Below are 22,177 nucleotides of genomic sequence, written 5' to 3' on the forward strand. Positions count from 1 at the left end.
GAAGCTATGACTTCGCTGCAAGATCACGTCGATTTTATAGGCCTTAGTTTTGTTGGTTCAGGTGCTGATGCAGGTGCTGACATCTCGCCATGCTCAATCCATTATGATCAATGTTGATTCCAACATCTAATGAAGGCTGTGGAAAAATAAAATCGCTGAATTTTGTCTTCATATGAAAATTCCATGTATACTTTGAAAGAAAAGGAGATCAGAAGTTTTATTTCATTTTTATTTCACGAGAAAAAAAAATTTCGTGGATACCTCATAGATCATAATGCCGAAATCTTCAAATAGATATTTAGGGCGCAAAATAGCTATATTAAAATATTTGCAGTCTCACCCGAATTTGCTCGAATAAATGATCCTTGAGGTGTGAAAATCCCGTTTTATCTTGCACAATTTTCTGTAAACCCATTTCCGTCAATTTAGTTTCATTTTCTAACGTTCCCTATGATCGCGTTTCCTCCAATCTCATTAATTCTCTTCAAATAAAAGTAACGTTAATTCGAAAGAGTCTCATTTTAGAAAATGTCATAAGGCACGATATCCTTCATCTGTTAATAGATGTTACTTTTTAAAAAGAAATTTCACAGTAAGATTAATGTTACAGTTTTATTAACCCAACTCCTCTCCTTTCCTCTCTCCCTTTTGGATAAGACTGTTGTTTCCCCATTAAAATTAAATTTCTTAATTAAGTAAGTAATATGACGGCACGGTAGGTATTGCAGATGCGCTCTCTAATATCTGCTGAATATTTAAGTATGTCGCTCATAACACAAATATGTGAAGATTGTTTCTATTCAAACTTCCAGGCAATTTACTCGGGTATTGCATGAATTGAAGCTAGCTGTAATCGAGTTCGGGCGATCAAAATAGAGGATTTACAATTAAAATGCGCTCCGAATACACCAAAACGACCGCAATTTCGCCTAACAGATTAACGTTAGAAACCTGCTAATTGTAGGGCACTCAGGTTTCAAATTGTTATTGTTGATGATAATATTGTTGTTGTTAATATAATGATGCAACAGACATGCACTTTAAACCTATCGTGCAATTTTCAATTTGATTCTCGTATAATTTCATTATTTAAACTTGCAACTACTCGTAATTGACAGTGATTAAATTAATACGAGGCATCAATCGTCAATTCTTTCGATAAATTATACCTGCTTTGATGATTTTAATAACTATTTTTCAATTATTTTTTATGTTAACTGTAAAAATTGTTGATCGTAGGTAGTCGTGTGAGTTTACTTGAAAATTTTTGTTGCGTAAAATGTAAAACACACTAAGTTTCCTTCAGAAGCAACCTTAAACTAATTTGATGTGTGTGGATAACGCTTAAATTCATCTTCGATTGAACATGCGGTACAAGGCTTCCCTAACCAAATATTTTAAATAACATATTCTCCATCGCGCTTTTTGTGGGCATTTTATGCATCGAAATTTGCGACAAAAACTTTTGACAATTAATGCAAATTAAAACTATCTAAATACAGTTACTAAAAGTGTCTGTTGTCTGAATGTACAGACACTTTGTTGTCTATCACGTACATAGTCTGAATGTACAGCCTGCCACATACATAGCCTGAATGTACAGCTCGTGAAGAGGCTCTGTCCTAGTGTGCGAGGCACCATTATCAAAAATCATCATTCAAATAAAATGACGAGATAAATAGAGAGACATCGCGCTAATATTTTTTGATATTTATTCGTTAGCTTTGTGCATCTACGAGCAAGTGATGGCTTCGGCATCATCCATTGGCTATTCTGTTTGTATTCTACGAGGAACTCAGATAAAAAACATTCAAATGTCATTGCAGGTGTAGGATCTCATTTTTCATTGCTGCACCTGATAACTAAACACAGGTGTTGCTCGTCATCAATTTAAAACAACTAGAGACAGTGAAGGATGACATTTGCCAGGATTTCAGGCCGCCACTCGAAGCGAGAAGATGACAACATTAGCGCACCATTCAATGATCAGAGTTAGTGGTATTCGTACGGAGGTCTAAAGTTAGAGTCATCAGCTTGTCATCTTCTTGTTGTACAGCGGTGTAAATAAATAACATCTAGTCGTTGAATTTATTTGAATAAAATCACGTCAAAACCCGGTTATGTTGTGTTATGGTTATTGTGACATATAATGTTATTCTCGCAAGTGTCGGAATTATGAAGAATCGCAAAGCCGGTTTAGAATTGGTTATTGAAACGGAATCAAATTTCTAATTTATTTGAATTATATATTGTTAACGAACATGAAGTCAGATTATCGGAAACAAACAGAACAAAAACACATAAAAAATAAAACTTGGATTTTCAAGTAAATGTTGATGTGAAATTTGTTCTAGTTATTTCGAAAACTATTCGGTAACAGTGAAAACAATTGGGCAAATAAATTTTAAAATTGCAATGTTGAAGGATCCCGAGCAGGGTTGCCATATGAATGTTATTTTTACCAAATTACATAAAATATTTAAGCCTTTTTTCCAATGGCGTTTGTCGGTACAAATTCATGATGGTCTATTTTTATACGTATGAACACCCCAAAATTTCAACTGTAGCACTGCCATTTAAAAATTTACTTATAAATATATATTGAAGTGTGGCTTTCTTGTGCGAGATGACTTGCCACCATGAGACAACCTTGTCGAGTTTACTTGACGACATGAATATGATATAGTAATATGGATTTGATGTAGTAATGTGGATATGATGTAGCAATATGGATATGATATAGTAACATTTATCGAGATCACGACGCAGCATGAGGACACGCTTGTCAAAGCATTGTATAGACAAGTTCAATCAACACAAAAACCAAATCAAAATAAATACTATTTACATATTCAGTAATGACCTCGTCAATCCTTGAAATCTAGCTACAGTATAATTTGATACTGGTAATGATTACAGCGTAAAATAAATCTGACCTGGAAAAATAGATTTAATCTCACAATTTCCCATTATCTCAGTCGAGATATTATTCAGATCTTATACGTATATTATAATTATTATTGTTTACTGACATAGTCACAAATTTTTAGTGAGTACAATAAGACGGATTTCGATTTCAATGCAATGGGACTCATTCTCAGAGGATGAATTTATGCTGGGAAAAAATCATTTCGTCTCAGGTCACGATTTACAGAAGTAAAAAAATCGAAACTCTTCTCACGGACGACTTGTGGCAACAAAAATTATTCCTAATAATAAAGAAAAATAGCTGTTTTTACTAATTATTGCTGAATGAGCTTTAAAAAATATTTAACGAACCAAAACTACAATAAAAGCAGAACGCGAATGTCAACCGCCGATTAGATTGCGATTCTCATCAAAAACTTTTGCTCGATTGTAAACGATGATCGAAATCCCGTGCATCTCAATAGCAATTGTCAGGTTTAGCATGGATTATAAATTTCAAGCTTTGTTTAATTCATAATCAACTTCACAAGATTTTCTATAATTCCCATTATCCAGCAAGCTGGTCCTCGCCCTGGTTCTAGCTTCAGTGTTCAAGAATTGTAACAAAATTGAAGAACATTTGCAAACATTTTTATTTTAGTTAATCATTAATATTAACTGTGATCAGCAAGTATATATTTTGTCTTTCTACAGATATTTAATCCATTGATTCGTTACGACATCGTTCCTTGGTGAAAAGTTCTTCTAGAACATCGTAGCAGATGTTCAACGCTCACAAACTTTCAGCTGCGAGTCTCGATCGATTATAAATATCATTTATTATATCATATATATTTTTTATAACAATTATCACATAATACATTTGTTGATAATAATTATTATATTAAAGCTGCTCACAAATTTACAGCCGCGAGTCTGGATCGAATATAAATATCATTTATAATATCATATCTTTTGTTTTATAACAATTATCACTTTACACATTTGTTTATAATAATTATTATATCATAACTGCTCACAAACTTCCAGCTGCGAGTCTGGATCGAATATAAATATCATTATTAATATTATATATATTGTTTTATAACAATTATTACATTACTGTAATGAAGTGTTGCTGCAAATTTCCCACTACTGTATGTCAGACTACGAAGTTTAAGTAGGACCGACTCTGACGTGGGTGTTGAATTGATTATAAGTGTTGAAGCGTTCCTTCCAGCGCTTGTCTGAGCGCAGCGGCCGCAGCTTCGACTCCGCTGCATCACACGGACATGTAAATACGGTTAGAATATTGTCAAAAACTAAGTAAATCTTGCCAGATTATATTGAATTGGGAGAAATTCCTGTCAGATTACTTTACCGCATGCGGCATAGCAGAATTTTGCGTTAAAATCGTACCGAGTTTTGGTACAGTTGTTCCCATTCAATCCGAAAAGGGTCAAAAAATAAGAAAATTCGATTAGATTATTTTAAAGCGGGGAGTGAGTTTCTGGATTTTTTAAATGAATAAATCCGGTGGGGTTACCTTAAGTTGGGAGTAAATCCTGTTAGGTTACTTTTAAATTGAAAAAGACTTGGCGTTAAACTCTCTTAAGTACGCTGTGTTGGTAACAAATGCACAAAACAATATTCATGCCATGTCTATTTCTGATATCCTATTGTAGAAACGTTCACGAAAAGGTATCGATATGTGCAAACTGGCTTATTCAAGTGTATATTTCACGAAGTCTCAATATATATTCAGCTTGATTTATATCTTAATATATCTCACTGTGCGGCAGGTTGGTGGAAGGTCCCGCTAGGATGTAAACCTTCCTAGGTTCCCGCTTAGGATTGACCCTATTATTTTTCCTGCTGTCATAGAGGCTGGGGGCGACGAGGATGAGCAGAACGTCGAGCAGAAACTCGAGCAGCTCGAAGAACGAGATGAGCGAGAAGCCCAGGAACAGCGCCAGGCTGCCGCCTAGGTTCGCTATCAGCGTCCAGAACTGCGAGGTTAGAACAATTAATTGTTTCTTGTTTCTATAGGATTAGGGTGAGTATTTAGGATTTAAAACATTTAGAGTGAACATTTAGGGTTAGAATGAATATTTAGGATTAGAATGAGTATTTAGGATTAGAGTGCGTATTTAGGATCAAATGAGTATTTACGATTAGAATGACTATTTAGGATTAAAATGAGTATTTATGATTAGAATGAGTATTTAGGATCAGAATAAGTATTTATTATCAGAATGACTATTTAGGATTAGAATGAGTATTCAGGATTAGAATGAGTATTTAGGATTAGAATAAGTAAGAGACCGAGTAGAGGCTGACGTCGACGTGGCGCTCGTAGGTGTGGCCCGCCATGTACACGTGCAGACGAACAGTTGTGTTGTCGCAACTGCACGAGGACAGAGACATGTAAACGTGGTTGGTTAATACATGAATTTTGTGGTACGGTATTGTTGTTAACGAAGTGGTAATTACATTGTTAACTATGTTCGTTAACAAAGCATTTGAGAATGGTGTTTGAAAGTTAGCAAATAAGGGTAAAGAGAGAGCTGTGTTTGGTTGAAAATAAATTGAGAAGCATTTGTAGTGTAAAAACGATATCAGTCTAAAACTTTTCCGCAGCAGCAAAAGTGTGAAATAAAACCTAATTGGTAATCTGGGACTTTGAAATGAACGACTTTTTCATCCATTTATTTGAGGTGCCACTTCATTATGGTTGTAATGAATAAATTAGGTTCGACATTTGGGCTGATCAACGTTCGAGTTGTCCCTCAGACTCCCCTTAACCCAAGTCTTGTGCTAAAATAGAATCATTTTCAGAGCCTCTATAACGTCTAACAGGTGATACCGGCGCTGCTCGACATGAATTATTCCTGCAATTTTTTTAATTCCGCTGCCACAAACCTCGAAATAAAACGAACTAACACGCAAACGTCAACAAATATTTTAATATATCTGCTGCAAATAAATCAAATAAATTTTTGGGGGGTTACCTGCATGGAGGGTTGCAAATGTCGTCGCCGGTGTTGACTTTCTTGATGTTCTGGATGACGGTGAAGAACTCCCTGTTGGTGCCTGCCTCGCTGACTTGCGTCTCGTAATTGGTTTCTCTGAGAAGGGAGAAACTTCAAGTTTATAGGCGAGAAGGCGCTTCCTGGTGTGTCTGTTTCATTTAATTACTTTTTAATGAAAATTCCGGTGACAGTGTTGAAGATTAGGCTCGCCGTTTCTGAACATCGCAGAATTTCAGGGCTTGCTAAAAGTCGAACCCGCAACTCACTGCCCCAAATTTGGTGCTCTGAACTATGATTACTGGAAATCTCTGTCCGATTGGGTCAGGTTTCTTTGGACCAGCAAGTAAAAGAATAGGTAGCCGATGGAAAATATATTCACTAAATAGGCAAAATAATGCGGTCTCTGCCCCTGTCAAGGAATAAAAGTAATATTTTGAGGATTTGATCTACCTACTTGTTCGCTAAAGCAATATTGCAATTTAATAGAGCATGGGGCAAAAAATAATTAATTGAATAAAGGTCGTAGAGCGAAAAGTTCTTCAGCTAAGCATAACTCACGAGCAGCTTGGTTGACAGCCACAGTCTACGCCGTTGTTGACATAATCCTTATACGTTTTGGACAGGCAGTCACCTGGAACAGTTAATCGTGACAATGATGGATGATATTAACCTTTCGTATAGCAAAGGAATCTGATCGAGAAGCATTCAAGACAACTAAGGCCTTGCAGTGGCACATATAGGAATGTTGTCTATTTTGTCATTTTGAATTAGTCCGTTACTTACACGTATCCATTACTTACACGTATCCATTTCTTTCACGTATCAATTTCTTACACGTATCAATTTCTTACACGTTTCCATTTCATTCTTTTGTTCCTTTTCCATACCACCTGCCACCACCCCACCACCTTATGTCCTTAGGTCGAGTTTTTGACTTCCTAGTCCAAGGCCACCTATATAGTGCACCGCCTTCGTTGTTCTCCGTCCCAAAGTCGTCCATAGGCGGTCGCCCGGCACCATGGCCCGGAGGGAACGCTGAAGGTGACCACCGTTCATCTGCCCTCATTTGAGCCAGCTGATGCTAGATGCTGTTGCTTGCTACTTGCCGAAGGTAGTAAGGCATAACTGGATGTTCCGAGATCTTGCTCGAATTGCATCCAGTCGCCTATTGGATGTCGCAAGGGCGAACCACCACTCACCAACCGCCACCCATCATTTGCCACCCACCACTAACCACATGCCACCCGTCAACCTCCTGCCACCACTCACCGGTGGTTGTCACGAAAGGGTCGCAGGAGGACAGGTTGGTCGGCAGTGCAGGGTTCTCGGTGACAGTGCAGTTGCAGCGCGTGCGGTACTGCGTCTCCAGACACGCCTCAGAGCACGTCTGCGCAGTAGTGGGGTCATAGAGGCAGTCATTACATGGAGCAGTCATTACATATATGGTTGATTATAATACTCAGTGAGTTTTCTCATAAGAAGCCAACAACTCAGCAGGATTACTCAGCTCCACCAGGGTAACACATCACTCACCTCCTGCGAGTAGTCGAAGGCTCCACTCCCTGCCTCCACGCACCCGCTGACAGGAGGGGCGAGGCGCAAGACCTCTCGCTGGAAGAGTACAGAGTCGCGCAGCATTAACTAGGTGACTAGCTGGCTATGTCACTAGGTGGTTAGGTAACTAGGTGGCTAGGTAACTTGGTGATCTGACATGATAGGTGATAACTGTTTAAGGAAATGATTAAATGGTAAGGTAATTCATGTTCGGTGAGCAAGATGCTAGAACTTGAGTTCTATCACATTAGTTCGGCAATGTATGTTGCCTGAGGTTAGGTTTCTTAGCTAAGTCGAATCAGGTTACAGAATGTCGGTATTTAGTCAAGTTTTAAAGCTACAGAAACGTAAAAGTGACTCAAATATTTTTAATTGCTTAGCCTTAGTCCAAGAATATCAAGTAGGAGTAGATGCAATCAATTACATAGTTGGTTAGGAATTTAAATTGAAATTTTCCAGCCCTTAAAGACGTTTTTAGTTAATTCACTATCATCCTTTAACGAAAAGTTTTGCCGACGGTGATTAGCGAAATAATTTTAAAAATAACGAACCTTTTTGACGGCGACAGAGTATGTGTTTCCAGGTGCCAAGTTGAAGCCATCGCGGGAGGGGAACGGGGCTGTCCAGGGAGCGTGGACCGACACCCTCACTCCCGCCAGGGGTGACAGCAGAGACACGTAGTCAGGCCCATGCATGCTCAGCGTCACGCGCAGCCCCGACTGGGTTTGAAATGAGAACCGCGTATCAGTAGCAACAGAATGCAAAGAAAATGGGACATTTTGATAAAAATCATTTATAGATTTGGCGATGTAATATCGTAGACTAGCATATGTTTTCGCTTTAATTCCCAATTGTATGGGACTCGTAACGTGGAATATAGAGCAATTTAATTCGATATACGAGTTTAACGCTATCATGCCTTCGCTATGTACCGATGATCGCTTGTTCAAGTTTCGAACGTCGTGTCAGAAAAATAATCATTGGTATGTACCTTGTGGCCAGTATTGACCGAAGATTTAGGTTTAAATTTGGCTCGTCTGTCAGCAATTGTGTAGCTTGAAGAATCTGATGTTGCGACGTACGGAGAATTGAAGGTGTAGCACATACCAAACTCGTCTGAGACCCAAGAGAAGAATTGCCTGCAGAAGCGAAATTCAATACTGTAGTCGCAGCTTGGACGATTTATGGTAGCATTTGTTCATCGGAGTAGTTTTCGGTGTCACAACCTCACCCTATAGTGTCATTTTTGCTATTTGCGCTGCACCACTACGGTACAGTGAGGAGATGCTGAACATTTGTTGTCATATTATTAGTTGTCTGACTTAATTTTTCCAGCATTTTTCACTATACGCATTATTTTAATCTTTTGCAGACATATGCCAAATAATTCCAACGATGTCATTTATCAACCTATGGTCGATAAATGACACCTACTCATCTGCCACTACAGCTTCAATCGCCAAAAAGCCGATGCTTCAACCCCCACAGTGACATATACTTGAGGTTGGAGTAAAGCTAGCCACTACAGCTTCAATCGCCAAACAGCTGATGCGTCAACCACCACAGTGACATATACTGGGTAGGAGTAATGCAAAGATCGATAGTGGATAAGTCCTAAAACTATCGGGTTGTCTAGTTCTACAGCATGAAGTCATTCAAACCGCTTACAGAATTCTTGGTTAACTGGATACGAGCCTTAGGGTAAATTCGAAGAGAAAATTCATGTTTCCCATATGAAGACGGAGAACAAGTGAAGTCCTTTTTAAGTTACGTAATAAATAAGTCTACGTCAAGGGTAAAATCAATTTAAAATCACGAAGCGAGGGCAAATAGAGTAATAAAGCTGCAATCGAGTGACAACTTATCAAGGGAGATTGGATCGTTTCGGCCACAACTTACGCGTAATTGCAGTTGGTTTTGTCGAAACTGCAGGAGGTGATGACCTCTTGTGGAGGCCTTGCGTAGGCCTGGACGGTTTTCTTATCAGGCCTGATAACGCCAAGCATATCGCTGAGGTCTGCTGTTCTGCTATTCTGTACCTCGGTCGTAATACTGCTCAGGTCGATAGCCGTTGCTGGTTGGGGAGATATAAGCTTGGTCATTTCAATTTAATTTCAATCGGAAAAATACCATAATGCAAATATGCGCATAGAAATTATAATCATTATTTAACAGTTCCAGAAATTGACCACAACTTAGTGGAAAACTGTGTGTATTCAGTGAATTGTTGAGGAGACAGTGAAATAGTTTGGAAGTATGTGTTTCATAACCAAAGAAAGGAACAAAACGTATTAAGAATGAACCACCATAGCCTAACCTCGTTTTGGTCGCTTTAGAACGACGCTCGGACGATGAAACTCTCGCCGAGTACCAACATGTGCAGCAATGGCTCGCCACCGATTCCAATCAAACGTATTTTCATGAGCATAGTCCTGAGAAATGTTTGTAATGATATATGAGATAAGTCTAACAGATCACTTTTTTATCAAAAGACATTCTCAGCCACACCCAACTATGAAATGAATTACTACTTTACAGGACATGGCGACGTATGTTCAAGATTTTGGCTTGACTGAGTGCGCATGCATTTAGGGACACATTTGTGATAAATATATTTAACCCTCGGCTATCTTTAAACTGAGCTCTCTAAAGGCCTTCATTGATGGATATCGTATCTTATTAACCTGTTATCATAAATATTAAGACCACAAATCACTACTTATACAGATTTTCATGAGTAAACATCACATTCATGAACTAACCGAAAGAAATGAATCGCGCTTCCTTCGTCCAATTGGAAAGGAAGTGGATAGATCAAAGATGGTTGGCTTCCCGCCGTTTTTGGCCGTAGTGGTAGAACTGGTGGTATCTGTGGTGATGCTTGTTGTTGTAGAAACTGTAGAAGCACTTGGATCTGTTGTCGTAGACCCTGCAGACGTAGAGGTGGATACTGTTGTTGCAGTGCCCGTTGTTGTGGACTGAGTTGTTCCTGTTCCTGTTGTTGTGGATGCTGTTGTTCCAGTTCCAGTAGTTGTAGCTGCTGTTGTTCCAGTTCCTGTTGTTGTGGATGCTGTTGTTCCAGTTCCAGTAGTTGAAGCTGCTGTTGTTCCAGTTCCAGTAGTTGTAGCTGCTGTTGTTCCAGTTCCAGTAGTTGTAGCTGCTGTTGTTCCAGTTCCAGTAGTTGTGGCAGCTGTTGTTCCAGTTCCAGTAGTTGTAGCTGCTGTTGTTCCAGTTCCAGTAGTTGTGGACCCTGTTGTTCCAGTTCCAGTCGTTGTGGACCCCGTTGTTCCAGTTCCAGTCGTTGTGGATCCCGTTGTTCCAGTTCCAGTTGTTGTGATCCCGGTTGTTCCAGTTCCAGTCGTTGTGGACCCTGTTGTTCCAGTTCCAGGTGTTGTGGACCCTGTTGTTCCAGTTCCAGTCGTTGTGGAGCCTGTTGTTCCAGTTCCAGTCGTTGTGGACCCTGTTGTTCCAGTTCCAGTTGTTGTGGACCCAGTTGTTCCGGTTCCAGTTGCTGTTGACCCTGTTGTTCCGGTTCCAGTTGTTGTGGACCCTGTTGTTCCAGTTGTTGTTGACCCTGTTGTTCCAGTGGTTGTTGACCCTGTTGCTCCAGTTCCAGTTGTTGTTGACCCTGTTGCTCCAGCTACAGTCGTTGTGGACCCTGTTGTTCCGGCTCCAGCAGTAGCCCCACTGACAGTGGTCCCACTGAGCACCTTCCAGTTGTAGTCCCCGAGAGAACTGTCACTACAAGTGTAGTTCAAGCAGAGTTCTGAGAAAAGGGAAAGTATGGCGTCACTGTTTCATGGTAGACGTAACAATAATGGTTCAAGGCAACAAGCATAACGCAAGATAGCTGCCAAAAAAATCCAATGTTCTGGATATTTTTTCATTGTTGCTGTTTTGATATAATATAATAATGGCAAGGCAAGTTCGTGGAAGCTGGCATGAGAATGGTTAAAAACAAAGATTTCATTTTAGTTCAATGCCGAAATTAACTTTCATGGCTTCTTAAGAGTTACTACAAAAGCATCATAAAATTTATATCTTACTTTGCAGATAAGTGGTTAATTTTGTCCGCTGTTTATTCAAAATGAAACGCGTTTCTAAAACTTTTAACCCTGTTTAACGCTGTTGTGGGCACAAATTCAAATTTTCAATCAACCGAACACCGTAACCCAGACCAATTTTGCCATTCTTGAAGCCCTGGGGACCCAAGTTCAAAGCCGCCACTAAATCCTGCTCCACTTAGCAGATAGAAACGCAACTGACCTAACCTATTCCCGTTACTTCGACTTTTCACCTTCTTGCAGCCAACGAAGTGCGGCCTTATTAATATTGCTGTGAACACAGGGCGCTTTGGCTATATGCACTTATTCTTCATAGGCTACAATGCCATCAATCTGTTTCTCTTACGGGAGGGAATGTTGACAGAGTGAACTTGAGCAAAGCAGCTGGCCTTCTGCATGCACCTTTCTCAGGTCCTTCTTTTGTCAGCAGCAAGGCCAGTAGAAACCTTCCCTGTGCTTCTCTCTTCCAATCACCTGGATCGTTCTGTACGGCAGCAAGGCCAGTGCAAACCTTACTTGTACTTCTCTCTTCTTATCACCTGGATCGTTCTGTACGGCAGCAAGGCCAGTGCAAACCTTACTTGTACTTCTCTCTTCCCATCACCTGGATCGTTCAGTACAGCAGCAAGGCCAGTGCAAACCTTCCTTGTAGTGAGTTCTGCTTCTCTTGTCCCATCACCTGGATCGGTCTGTACAGCAGCTATCTTGTGCAAACCTTAAATGTACTCCTCTAGCCCTCTCACCTGGATCGTTCAGTACAGGAGCAAGGTCAGTGCAAACTGCAATGATAGAAAGAAGCACTTAGCGATCAAATTACTTAATAATATAATTAACTTTGATACAAATTGAAAGTTAAAATGCTAAAATTTGTGCAAATAGGTTTATAGGTTTGATAGGTAAAATGTGTAGAGCGTCTTGAATAAGTAGAATAATGGTTGACAAAAGTTCTGTGAATAAACCAAAAATTGAGTTGTCGAATTTCACCTCAATAGGTGACAGAAAGTACGTTCCCTCCTGTAGGAAGGCTTTTTTTGTCTCAAAGGACTCCTTATTGATCCGATGAAATGAGTAAAATTGACTTCGATATGAAACGACTACAGAGGTTGTTTAGTCAACTTTAGACTACAACTCAGACGTCTTCACTCAGAAAGTTCTATGAGTCGCATTGTCCAAATATTAACATACTTCCTTCCCAGCAGCTCGAGCAGAAAACGGACGTAACACATGCCCGGCCAAGTGTTATTATTTAAATTATTGCCAAGAATTATCCACAACACAATTCAGACAAAGTCTCATTCATTTCACGGAGAGTACAGCTCATCTAAGCCTCTCATTTACCAGAGTGTCTACTATATCATTTAATGATCTTATGTCTACGTTTAGGTGGTGACGGCATCAGTCAGTCTACCCCTGCACCCACCAGGCGCCTTGTTCTGCTGCTGCAGGACGACGAAGGCCCCGAAGGTGGGGTGGTTAGCCACCACAGTCTCGTTGGTCAGGGCGTTGAGGTTACACAGCGTCACCGCTGGGAACGCAACTTGACGTTCGTGGAGCACCTGTGAGTTATAGTTTAATATATTTATATAATATTTACATTTTACGATGTTATATTATAATATCGTGAAATACTATTATAAGAATCTGTGAGTGCATGTGGAGTTCGAGTTATTATAAGATATTAATATAAGAACCAATGAGTTTGTAGTTAGAATTATTCTGAAATATTATGATAAGAAATTGTGGGTTTGAAGTTAGAGTTACTATAAGATAATATTATGTATAATATTATGCTAAGTAACGACTTGAAATTGTTGCTATGAAAAATTGGGTGAAATACTGGCTAGAGCTCATGAATGAAGCTCTGTTAGTAGGAGCCTGCTTAAAAATAACGTTGAAGACAACATCGACAGGGAAGCCCGTTTTCAGAGAAACGCGTTTCCGTTTTAATTGAATACTATAATTGTCGAGTCCAGACTCGAACAGCGACCTGCAACAAATAGCACATGGAGTCTGCTAAGCAACGTTATAATCCCGACTGCGTGAGACCATGGCGAGTTCCGCGCGGCCGAAAGGAAATATTAGCGAAGTATTAAATAAAAAGAAATATAGGCAGCTGCAACAGGGATCCAGCAGGACCCGAACTGATTTCTCAAGCCGGGCCTCGCAAGACCAATGATTTACTCCTATAATGTGTGTGTGTCTGCCATTTAAATATAGGTGGTTTAAATATTCCTTAACCACTCGTATTTATATCCATTCGATTTTGATCAATAAGAAAGAAAAGCACATAATATGCACATACCCACTTAAAAATGAATCCTGCTTTCCAGTCTACAATCACTTGGATGCAGCGTCATTTAACGGCAGTGATGTTTTACCGTTTTTGCGCTGTTATTAGGGCCATTTTGCTCATGTCTTTTTAGCGCATTTTCTCATTTTAGAAAAAAATGCATTCGGTTATATTGTGCTCGCCATGTTCGTTTGTCCGTCCGTCCATCTGTCCGTCTGTCTGTCCGTCTGTCTGTCCGTCCGCGACTTCACGTTTTCGTCGACGAGAAAATGCACTCTCTGTCACTCACTACATGAAGTGAGTAATGAGTTATATTTTTTTGTTTATTTTCCTCCACAGACACAACTGGAGGTATTTTCGGTTCAAATGAACAGTCTTTGGATTATTTTCGAGCAATAACAAAAATTGGCAGTGGTATTTATAAAATTTTTATAAATTCTATCGAATATCGTATAATACGCCAATTGACTTCTTCGATGGGTTCAGCAACGCTCGTGCATGTGTGTGGCATGCAATAAGTTTGCCATCGTCTAACTATGCTGGCCATTCGATTATTGCTTTGATATCCTCATTGTTCGCTGTAGGCATCAAGTCAAATGAGTAGTATTGTTTTTCAGTAAATCCAAGGATTTTCTAAAGAAGAATTTGAGAGCAAAGAAAATGCTGAATAAATTCATTATATCTTCATTGATAACGTTTGGGCAACCAGCGCCTTCAGCAGTTCAAAAATGTTGAACTTGCAAATAAAATCAGCAGAGAAAATCAAAATTTATACAAAAGAGATTAAAATTAGTTTAACGAAAAATCGACAACGGAACATAAAAACCTATTGATTAACAATTTTCAGAGGAGAAGAAAAATAAGTATTTTTTATATAGTCACACTAGAGTTATTTAATTTCTTAGGTTTGAATTTTTCTTTTCTCGTGCACATTTCAGATTTTCACTGCTAATTGCACTTGCATTATATATTAAATTAAATCTAGAGCACTTCTCTGAAAACTTCTTGGACGGAAATATGGTTAATTTATTTGGTATTTTTATTGCTCTCAAATTCTTGGCGAACTTGCTATAAAAGTAAAAAATTTGCCATACATCTCTGTCATTATTTTTAGCGCATTTTCTCATTTATGGAAAAATTCACTACTGTGCTCGCCATGTCCGTCTGTCCGTCCGTCCGTCCGTCTGTTTGTCTGTCTGTCTGTCCGTCCGTGACTTCACGTTTTCGTCGACGAGGAAACGCGCTCTTTGTCACTCACTGCAGTGAGTACTGAGTTATATTTTTGCCTATCAGTATGAACTTGAGTGCAATCGATTAGCGAACATTGAACACGTCTGCGGGGTTCACAGAGCATTAATTCCTACATGAATTGCAGTTGCTGGTGCAAATGATATTGGTTAACCATAGCTGGCCATTCGGCGGCCTCGGATCAATCGGCCAAGATTTTATTCCGGGAACGTTTTTAGCTGAACTTCTGAAGTTTTTTCTGATAAGCACGGACTGAAAACGCTCGTTGAATTTTAAGCGTGTCGTGCGGTATTTAATGAATACCCAAACCTCAGTGTGCGGTATTTACTAAAAAATCAATGAAGAAAGGAAGGTTCGAGCCCTCATGGAGCTCTGTGTAATTATGACGTCAATCAGACAAGAAGAAAACATTTAATTTATCCACTGTGTTTCTCTGGTGTTAAGAAGAACTTGCATGGAATTTTGTGTGATTTTTCACTTTATTCTGGCTAGTCTCGTGTGTTTATTCATTTTATTCTCTGATTTTTTTTTTAATTTATACACATGCATTTTTTTATATTGATCACATTTAAAAATCAAGTACGATAATATTTTAGGTTCTTGAAAACTTTTAGGCAAAGGGAATGCCTAGAGAGATCGCAATATTTTCGCTATAAACCTCGATCTAGTAGATCAGCTCAGTTATTAGTTTAAAAACTTGAAAAATCAAAGTTGAAACAATTTAATAATTTATATAAAGCATTTGAAAAACACGAAGGACGCGCTAAAGTGAAAATCAATTTATTGAGCTCATTATAACTTGAGGCGCATTTTAGACACGGGTTGGTTTCAATATGTTCATAGATTCTTGATTTTTTAATCTTAAGTCTCAGAATTGGAGGCGATGATTTAGTAGTTTGCAAAATCTCTTGAAGAAGTGGGCACTATCGGCGTGCCTGTAGCAGCCCTATGCCTGTAAACGCAAGGTAAGCGCTGTCTCTTATACACATCTAGATGTGTATAAGAGACAGTNACTTGTTATCAAGAATCATTTATCATGACTTGTTATCAAGAATCATTTATCATGACTTGTTATCAAGAATCATTTATCATGACTTGTTATCAAGAATCATTTATCATGACTTGTTATCAAGAATCATTTATCATGACTTGTTATCAAGAATCATTTATCATGACTTGTTATCAAGAATCATTTATCATGACTTGTTATCAAGAATCATTTATCATGACTTGTTATCAAGAATCATTTATCATGACTTGTTATCAAGAATCATTTATCATGACTTGTTATCAAGAATCATTTATCATGACTTGTTATCAAGAATCATTTATCATGACTTGTTATCAAGAATCATTTATCATGACTTGTTATCAAGAATCATTTATCATGACTTGTTATCAAGAATCATTTATCATGACTTGTTATCAAGAATCATTTATCATGACTTGTTATCAAGAATCATTTATCATGACTTGTTATCAAGAATCATTTATCATGACTTGTTATCAAGAATCATTTATCATGACTTGTTATCAAGAATCATTTATCATGACTTGTTATCAAGAATCATTTATCATGACTTGTTATCAAGAATCATTTATCATGACTTGTTATCAAGAATCATTTATCATGACTTGTTATCAAGAATCATTTATCATGACTTGTTATCAAGAATCATTTATCATGACTTGTTATCAAGAATCATTTATCATGATCGCTTTCACTGTAACTGGCAGCTCTGCGTGTTCAAGTACTTCATTGGTAAGACGTGGACGATCGAGGCAATAAAACAAACTTATCGACCAACTTAAGACGAATTATCGCTAATGCTGCATTCAAAAGCAGTCAGAATATTTTAAGTGAGTGCTCCGTTATCACAAACATACTTTCGGGGCCTGTGAAGAACAGGTCAAGGCCTGTACTGCACTTGACTGATGGATTCCGAAATAAAGTATTTCGATGTATCACGTTATAATGATAGGAATAATAAGAGCGGTGTCAGCGATGATTAGGTCATCAGGCACGTTGTCTATTCAGAACATCACAAATTTTTCACAGCTTGTTGAGAGTCTCGAATATGCAACTCATTTCTAAAATCATGATGCGCTTAACCGCCCTATCGTCTCGCCGATTTTGACAAGAACTGTCCCAGGAAGCTATTGTCGAACCCGCAACTCACTGATCCAATTTAGGTGCTCTGAACCTTAAGCCGGCCACCCTGCTGCTCTTATTCATAATAACATTCTGAATACTATTCTCGAATCCTTCCTGCTTATAACCGCTTGGAACTTCTACCTTTTCGGACTACAATCACTTTCATTTTCAAAAATATTCATCAATACACGAGTTCAATTTGAACCATTTACGAAAAAGTCAATATTATTAAACACCCTGCAATGAAACACAGTGACTGCGTATTAAATTTAGAAGCTGAATGAAAGGTAAATCCATTAATTTTAATGGATTTGCCATTCAAATTAATTTAAAAAAGTATAATTAATAAATTAAAATTTTAATTAATACTTTTTTCTCATTTCATTAATACAAAATATTTGATTTCTTAACAAATTTTGTCTTTCAGATTTTGCCAGCAGCAGATTTTGATAAGTAGTGATGGTACTAATAAATCTGCCCGACACACGTTTTTTTGGGGCGAACCATAATTTATTTTCTACTTTTTAGTCCACAAGAAAAACGTGTTTTTTTTTAAAGTTTTTTTAAGTATTTTATTAGTTTATGTAAGGATTTTTAAATTTGCTTTTAGAAAATTTGTGGTTTTGTGTATGAACAGTCAATTGAATGAAGCATTTCATATCCTGCGACGAGTTAATTACTCAGTGTTAAAAATTTTATAGTTTATACGAAAGACTCTTAATTAATTATTTCTATCGTAGAGGTCGTCTTCATTATTCCATTTGATTGTATTTTGTTTTAGCCTCAGGTTGTTATAATTTCGTGGCAAAAAAATTCTGCATGAAATGTGAAATTTTCTATCACATGAAAAAATAAAGAATTGATGTTTGGCGAAAATCACGAACTTGACTGTTCGTGACCTTCTGTTGATGTGGTCGCCATGAGCACCGCTGGAGCCTGCCAATCATTCATCAATCATTCATAAAAATTTGCGTCTCGCCTGAGAAATGCCGCTTCACGCGCTATCATTCATCAGTAATTCATGGTTACGACGTACTCACTCACCGGGATTACTTAGATACCGCGGCGGAACTCCGCGCTTTGAGACTCAGCCTCAATTCTCAATGCCTGCTGGATATCTGAAGTTGCTTCGACTCAATGAACGATTTCACGAACAAATTATGGCAAAAAGATTATATGTATTTTGCAGCTTATTTTTGCGTCCTGCTGCTGATTAAATATATTCTGACATATATGTGAAACTGTGAAATGCTAAAGCTGAGCAATATAAACGACTGAAAAATATTCTTTTAATATTTAGAATCAGATTAGAAACGCAGCCACCATATTGATTATTCTGTTCAATTTATTGTTGACCGTAAATTCACAACTTAACCTACAAAAAGCAGGCATTTAACTTACATCAACATCATGTGAACATCGCTAACGACCACGGCCGTCACGTGAGGCCACGTGTTGCTCGATCATTGCGTGACATTCTACACGAGACCGACACTTACCATTGATGTTCTCTGCAAAACTTGATGATCGCGGCATGAAGCTTGAAATTATCATAGCAGAATAATTGTGAGATTACTGCAAGTCAATAATGTGTGATTTGAGACCTCAAATAAAATAGTATTCATGATATTCTAAAATCGAAAAATACGATAGAAATAATATACGATTTGAGACCTGGAATAATTTAGTATTAAAAGTTACAATTATTACAAAATAATACTTAATTTGAGACACTATTGTTACGAAGTGATTGTTTCTTCATTAAATATAGCTGGTCCTCCAAGATTGGTTTCCACTGCAGAATTGTTGTGCTGGTGATGGCAATATTAGTTTTGATCTTTACTTACATGTTTGGTGGTGATATGGGAATTAATGGTAGCTTACACTGATATGTCTAGTATATCTGGTGATAAATTCAGGAATGGTTGAAATTTTTTACAAATTCGGAAGGATGAATTCAACGCCAAATTAAATACCATGAAAAATAAAAAATGTTTAGAGTCCATCACGGATTAATGTTAACAATCATTAATGTATCGTTGCCTGTTATCTGATTAATGTAATAGAAAGCCCATTAAACCATAAATGCTTGTCATCTTAATGTTAATAGATAACCCATTTAAGCATTAATTACTNTTACACTGATATGTCAAATATATCTGGTGATAAATTCAGGAATGGTTGAAATTTTCTACAAATTAGGAAGGATGAATTCAACGCCCAATTAAATACCATGAAAAATAAAAAATGTTTGGTGTCCATCACGGATTAATGTTAATAATCATTAATGTATCGTTGCCTGTTATCTGATTAATGTGATAGACAGCCCATTAAACCATAAATGCTTGTCATCTTAATGTTAATAGATAACCCATTTAAGCATTAATTACTGCTTCGCATCTGATCAACGTTAACAAGCAATACTGCTTCAATGCTTGTTATAAGACGAGTGAGCGAGGTAGATACCCTCCTGGCTAATGACGGCGAAACCACGTTGATTATTACAATAGTTTAATTTCGCTAAAACAACGTTCAATCAACGTTATTTCAACGCCAAATACCTGTTGGGATACACGAACATAATTTTCATGCGGCGATCACTCACCTCGACTTTGGTAGCCGATGGATAGTTGGCGTATTCCTTGACGATGAAGTAGCAGTGGAAGGCGCACAGGATGAGACAGATCAGGAAGATCAACACCCAAAGGATCTTCCGACACAGGAACACCGCCCTGATATACGACGGACAATTTAACCCATATTAAAAATTAATGTCAAAGCGATATAGTGAGGTTGTTCCAGAGCCCGATAAATAGAACCGATATTTATTGTTTTTCCTAACCTTTGGTCATGCGTCCCAAGCAATGTCAGGAGAATTAAAAAATTGTTAAGAAATACTTTCCGAACATTAATCGTCATATTTCATTGGTGAACAATTTCAAAACAGGCTCTTTCTTTAGGTACAAAGATATCCTCCCTTTTCATATGCGATCGTCCGTGGTTTATATATATAGTTGTGCACGATGTGCATCTGCGTACGTTGGAATGACGGCACGCAACCTTTACACTAGGGTCACTGAACATAGAGGGAGGAGTTTAATAGGCCTCGGCAGTTACTTTCGCGCCCTCCTCATTCGGCTGTGCGCACTCACGCCAAACAGTGCAACAACGTTTCAATGTCCGATACTGACTTTAAGGTTTTAGCTTCTAGTTCTGAGGCCATACTTTTAAAACTCGCTAAGTGAACGTAAGTACTTACGCTCTGTTTTCTTGTTTATAATTGGTCGATTTTGCTTGAAAGGCCGTCAATGATTGGCGGATGAACTTACGATCTCTTAACTTTTTTTGAAAGTATAGGTCCTGGTGCATCCGATCTGCGTATTTTAGAATCATTGTTTATTTTCAAAGATAGACCTAGTTTAAATGCAACCTTTAGCTCTTATACGCTATAAATTGTGAACATATAGGTTTTCCGTGTTTTTTTTTCCTTTCTTGCTCTGTCTTTTGTTTTAGGCTTAGGTTCTAAATTTTGTGTTTTTTTTTCTAATTTCGACTGTTTTAACTTCAGATTGTATCGGTGTTCTAGATTTTTCGAACTGACGATGGAGTTGGAATCCGAAACGTTCTTAATGAAGACATGGTGAATTTGTGTGGAGTTTTCTTTGCGTTTAAATTTCTATTGAATTTGTGATTTGACCAGTCTAGTGACATTTGTAAGCTCAGAGAAGAGAAGGTTCATCAGGTATACCGTTGAATGTGGTGTGTTTATCAGAGTTTTGCGCCCTATTATTAATGAATATCAGAGGTACCTTTACCGAGTTCATATAAGTGGAGGGTGGCACACCGAGCCCACTCATCATTTCAAAACTCTAAGTAATAACAGGCTGTTCAAAGTTGGCTTGCATGCTTATTACTGCATGGTTAACTACCGGAGGCTCGAATCAATACATGCAGCATTCTAACTAATATCTAAGCAAGTGAACAGTGGTCGTGATGTTTTGAAGTGTCATGACCCTCGAGAGTGCCGAACTTTTGTTCTTATTGTGCTCTGCAAGAGCCTTAACACTCATTTATAGAGATGGGGTTCAATGAATCGATCGTATTAATGAATAAAGACATCGGCTTTTAACATTTCCTGTAACGACGTGAGTAGTTACAGGAAAATCATAATTCGTCTACAACCGGCTTGAATTTGACTTGCAACACAGAACTTCCAACAGACCTTTCACGTGTTCGGTAATTCTTCTTTTACACGACTGCCTTTGTGAAATTAGATATTTTTGCACCCTTCATCCAATTCTGACTATCCATACTTCAGCGCATCCCTAGAAATAGGCAAATGAATGGTATACTCGAATTCCCTATATTGTGCGGGTAGAAAAAACGAAGTACACCAATGTATCAAATGGTCTTGGAAGACTTCATGTATCTGCAGCTCATTAATGTTCTAGTACATGCTACTGCAATCATGAGCTCAAGCTAAAAGTTTACATTTGCTATGTGATTCAACGAAGCAATGCAATTTTTTTAACTTGAATGTGTTTTTGTAACCCTTAGTATGGGATATAGAATTTTTTTTTGCCTTTGTAATTTGTTTCCAGTAGCCGAAGAGGGTAAACGAAAAGTTCGTAACACGTACGATCGTACGTTCGATTTGGTCGAGAATTCCGATTTCTTTTTAAAAATTGGGGAGTTTAATTTAGAATTCGAATCGCAAGTAGCTGCCGTAGTTGAGGTGTGTAACTTCTGGGCTCCTGGTAGCAATGATACTACGAACATACCAGCCCCATTTCCTGATCTCAAGAATTAAAATTTGTCATGCTGATCTGAATGAGATCAGCACGAATGCTACAACGTAACAGGGGTGACACAGGATAACTCTGCTACATTTGGTGAGATTCATGCTGCTGACGTCAGACGGGTCCAG

General features: G+C 38.1%; 1 protein-coding gene across 1 annotated transcript; it reads right to left on the reverse strand.

Moving 5' to 3' along the window:
* Nucleotides 1-4,083: 4,083 nt before the first annotated feature.
* Nucleotides 4,084-20,384, reverse strand: LOC108673808 (serine-rich adhesin for platelets-like). The gene is made up of 16 exons (XM_018161684.2): nucleotides 20,368-20,384; nucleotides 19,856-19,982; nucleotides 12,978-13,113; nucleotides 12,301-12,336; nucleotides 10,256-11,259; nucleotides 9,811-9,925; nucleotides 9,393-9,567; nucleotides 8,485-8,632; nucleotides 8,045-8,212; nucleotides 7,473-7,550; nucleotides 7,209-7,326; nucleotides 6,498-6,570; nucleotides 5,919-6,035; nucleotides 5,233-5,314; nucleotides 4,700-4,916; nucleotides 4,084-4,184 (listed from the first exon to the last, which is right to left on the reverse strand). Exons 1-16 carry the CDS (start codon nucleotides 20,382-20,384, stop codon nucleotides 4,084-4,086), a joined length of 2,712 nt encoding a protein of 903 aa, XP_018017173.2.
* Nucleotides 20,385-22,177: the final 1,793 nt, after the last annotated feature.

Source organism: Hyalella azteca, unplaced genomic scaffold (genome assembly GCF_000764305.2).
Source record: "Hyalella azteca isolate HAZT.00-mixed unplaced genomic scaffold, Hazt_2.0.2 contig14379, whole genome shotgun sequence".
Taxonomy (NCBI): Eukaryota; Metazoa; Arthropoda; class Malacostraca; order Amphipoda; family Hyalellidae; genus Hyalella; species Hyalella azteca.

Bases quoted from the DNA above. Each gene is read 5' to 3' on its own strand.
- LOC108673808 (XM_018161684.2), bottom strand. The intron at 7,551-8,044 runs GTTCGTTATTTT...GTACTCTTCCAG, and splicing joins ACTCTGTCGCCGTCAAAAAG to CGAGAGGTCTTGCGCCTCGC. The intron at 4,185-4,699 runs GTGAGATATATT...CGTGTGATGCAG, and splicing joins TTCCACCAACCTGCCGCACA to CGGAGTCGAAGCTGCGGCCG.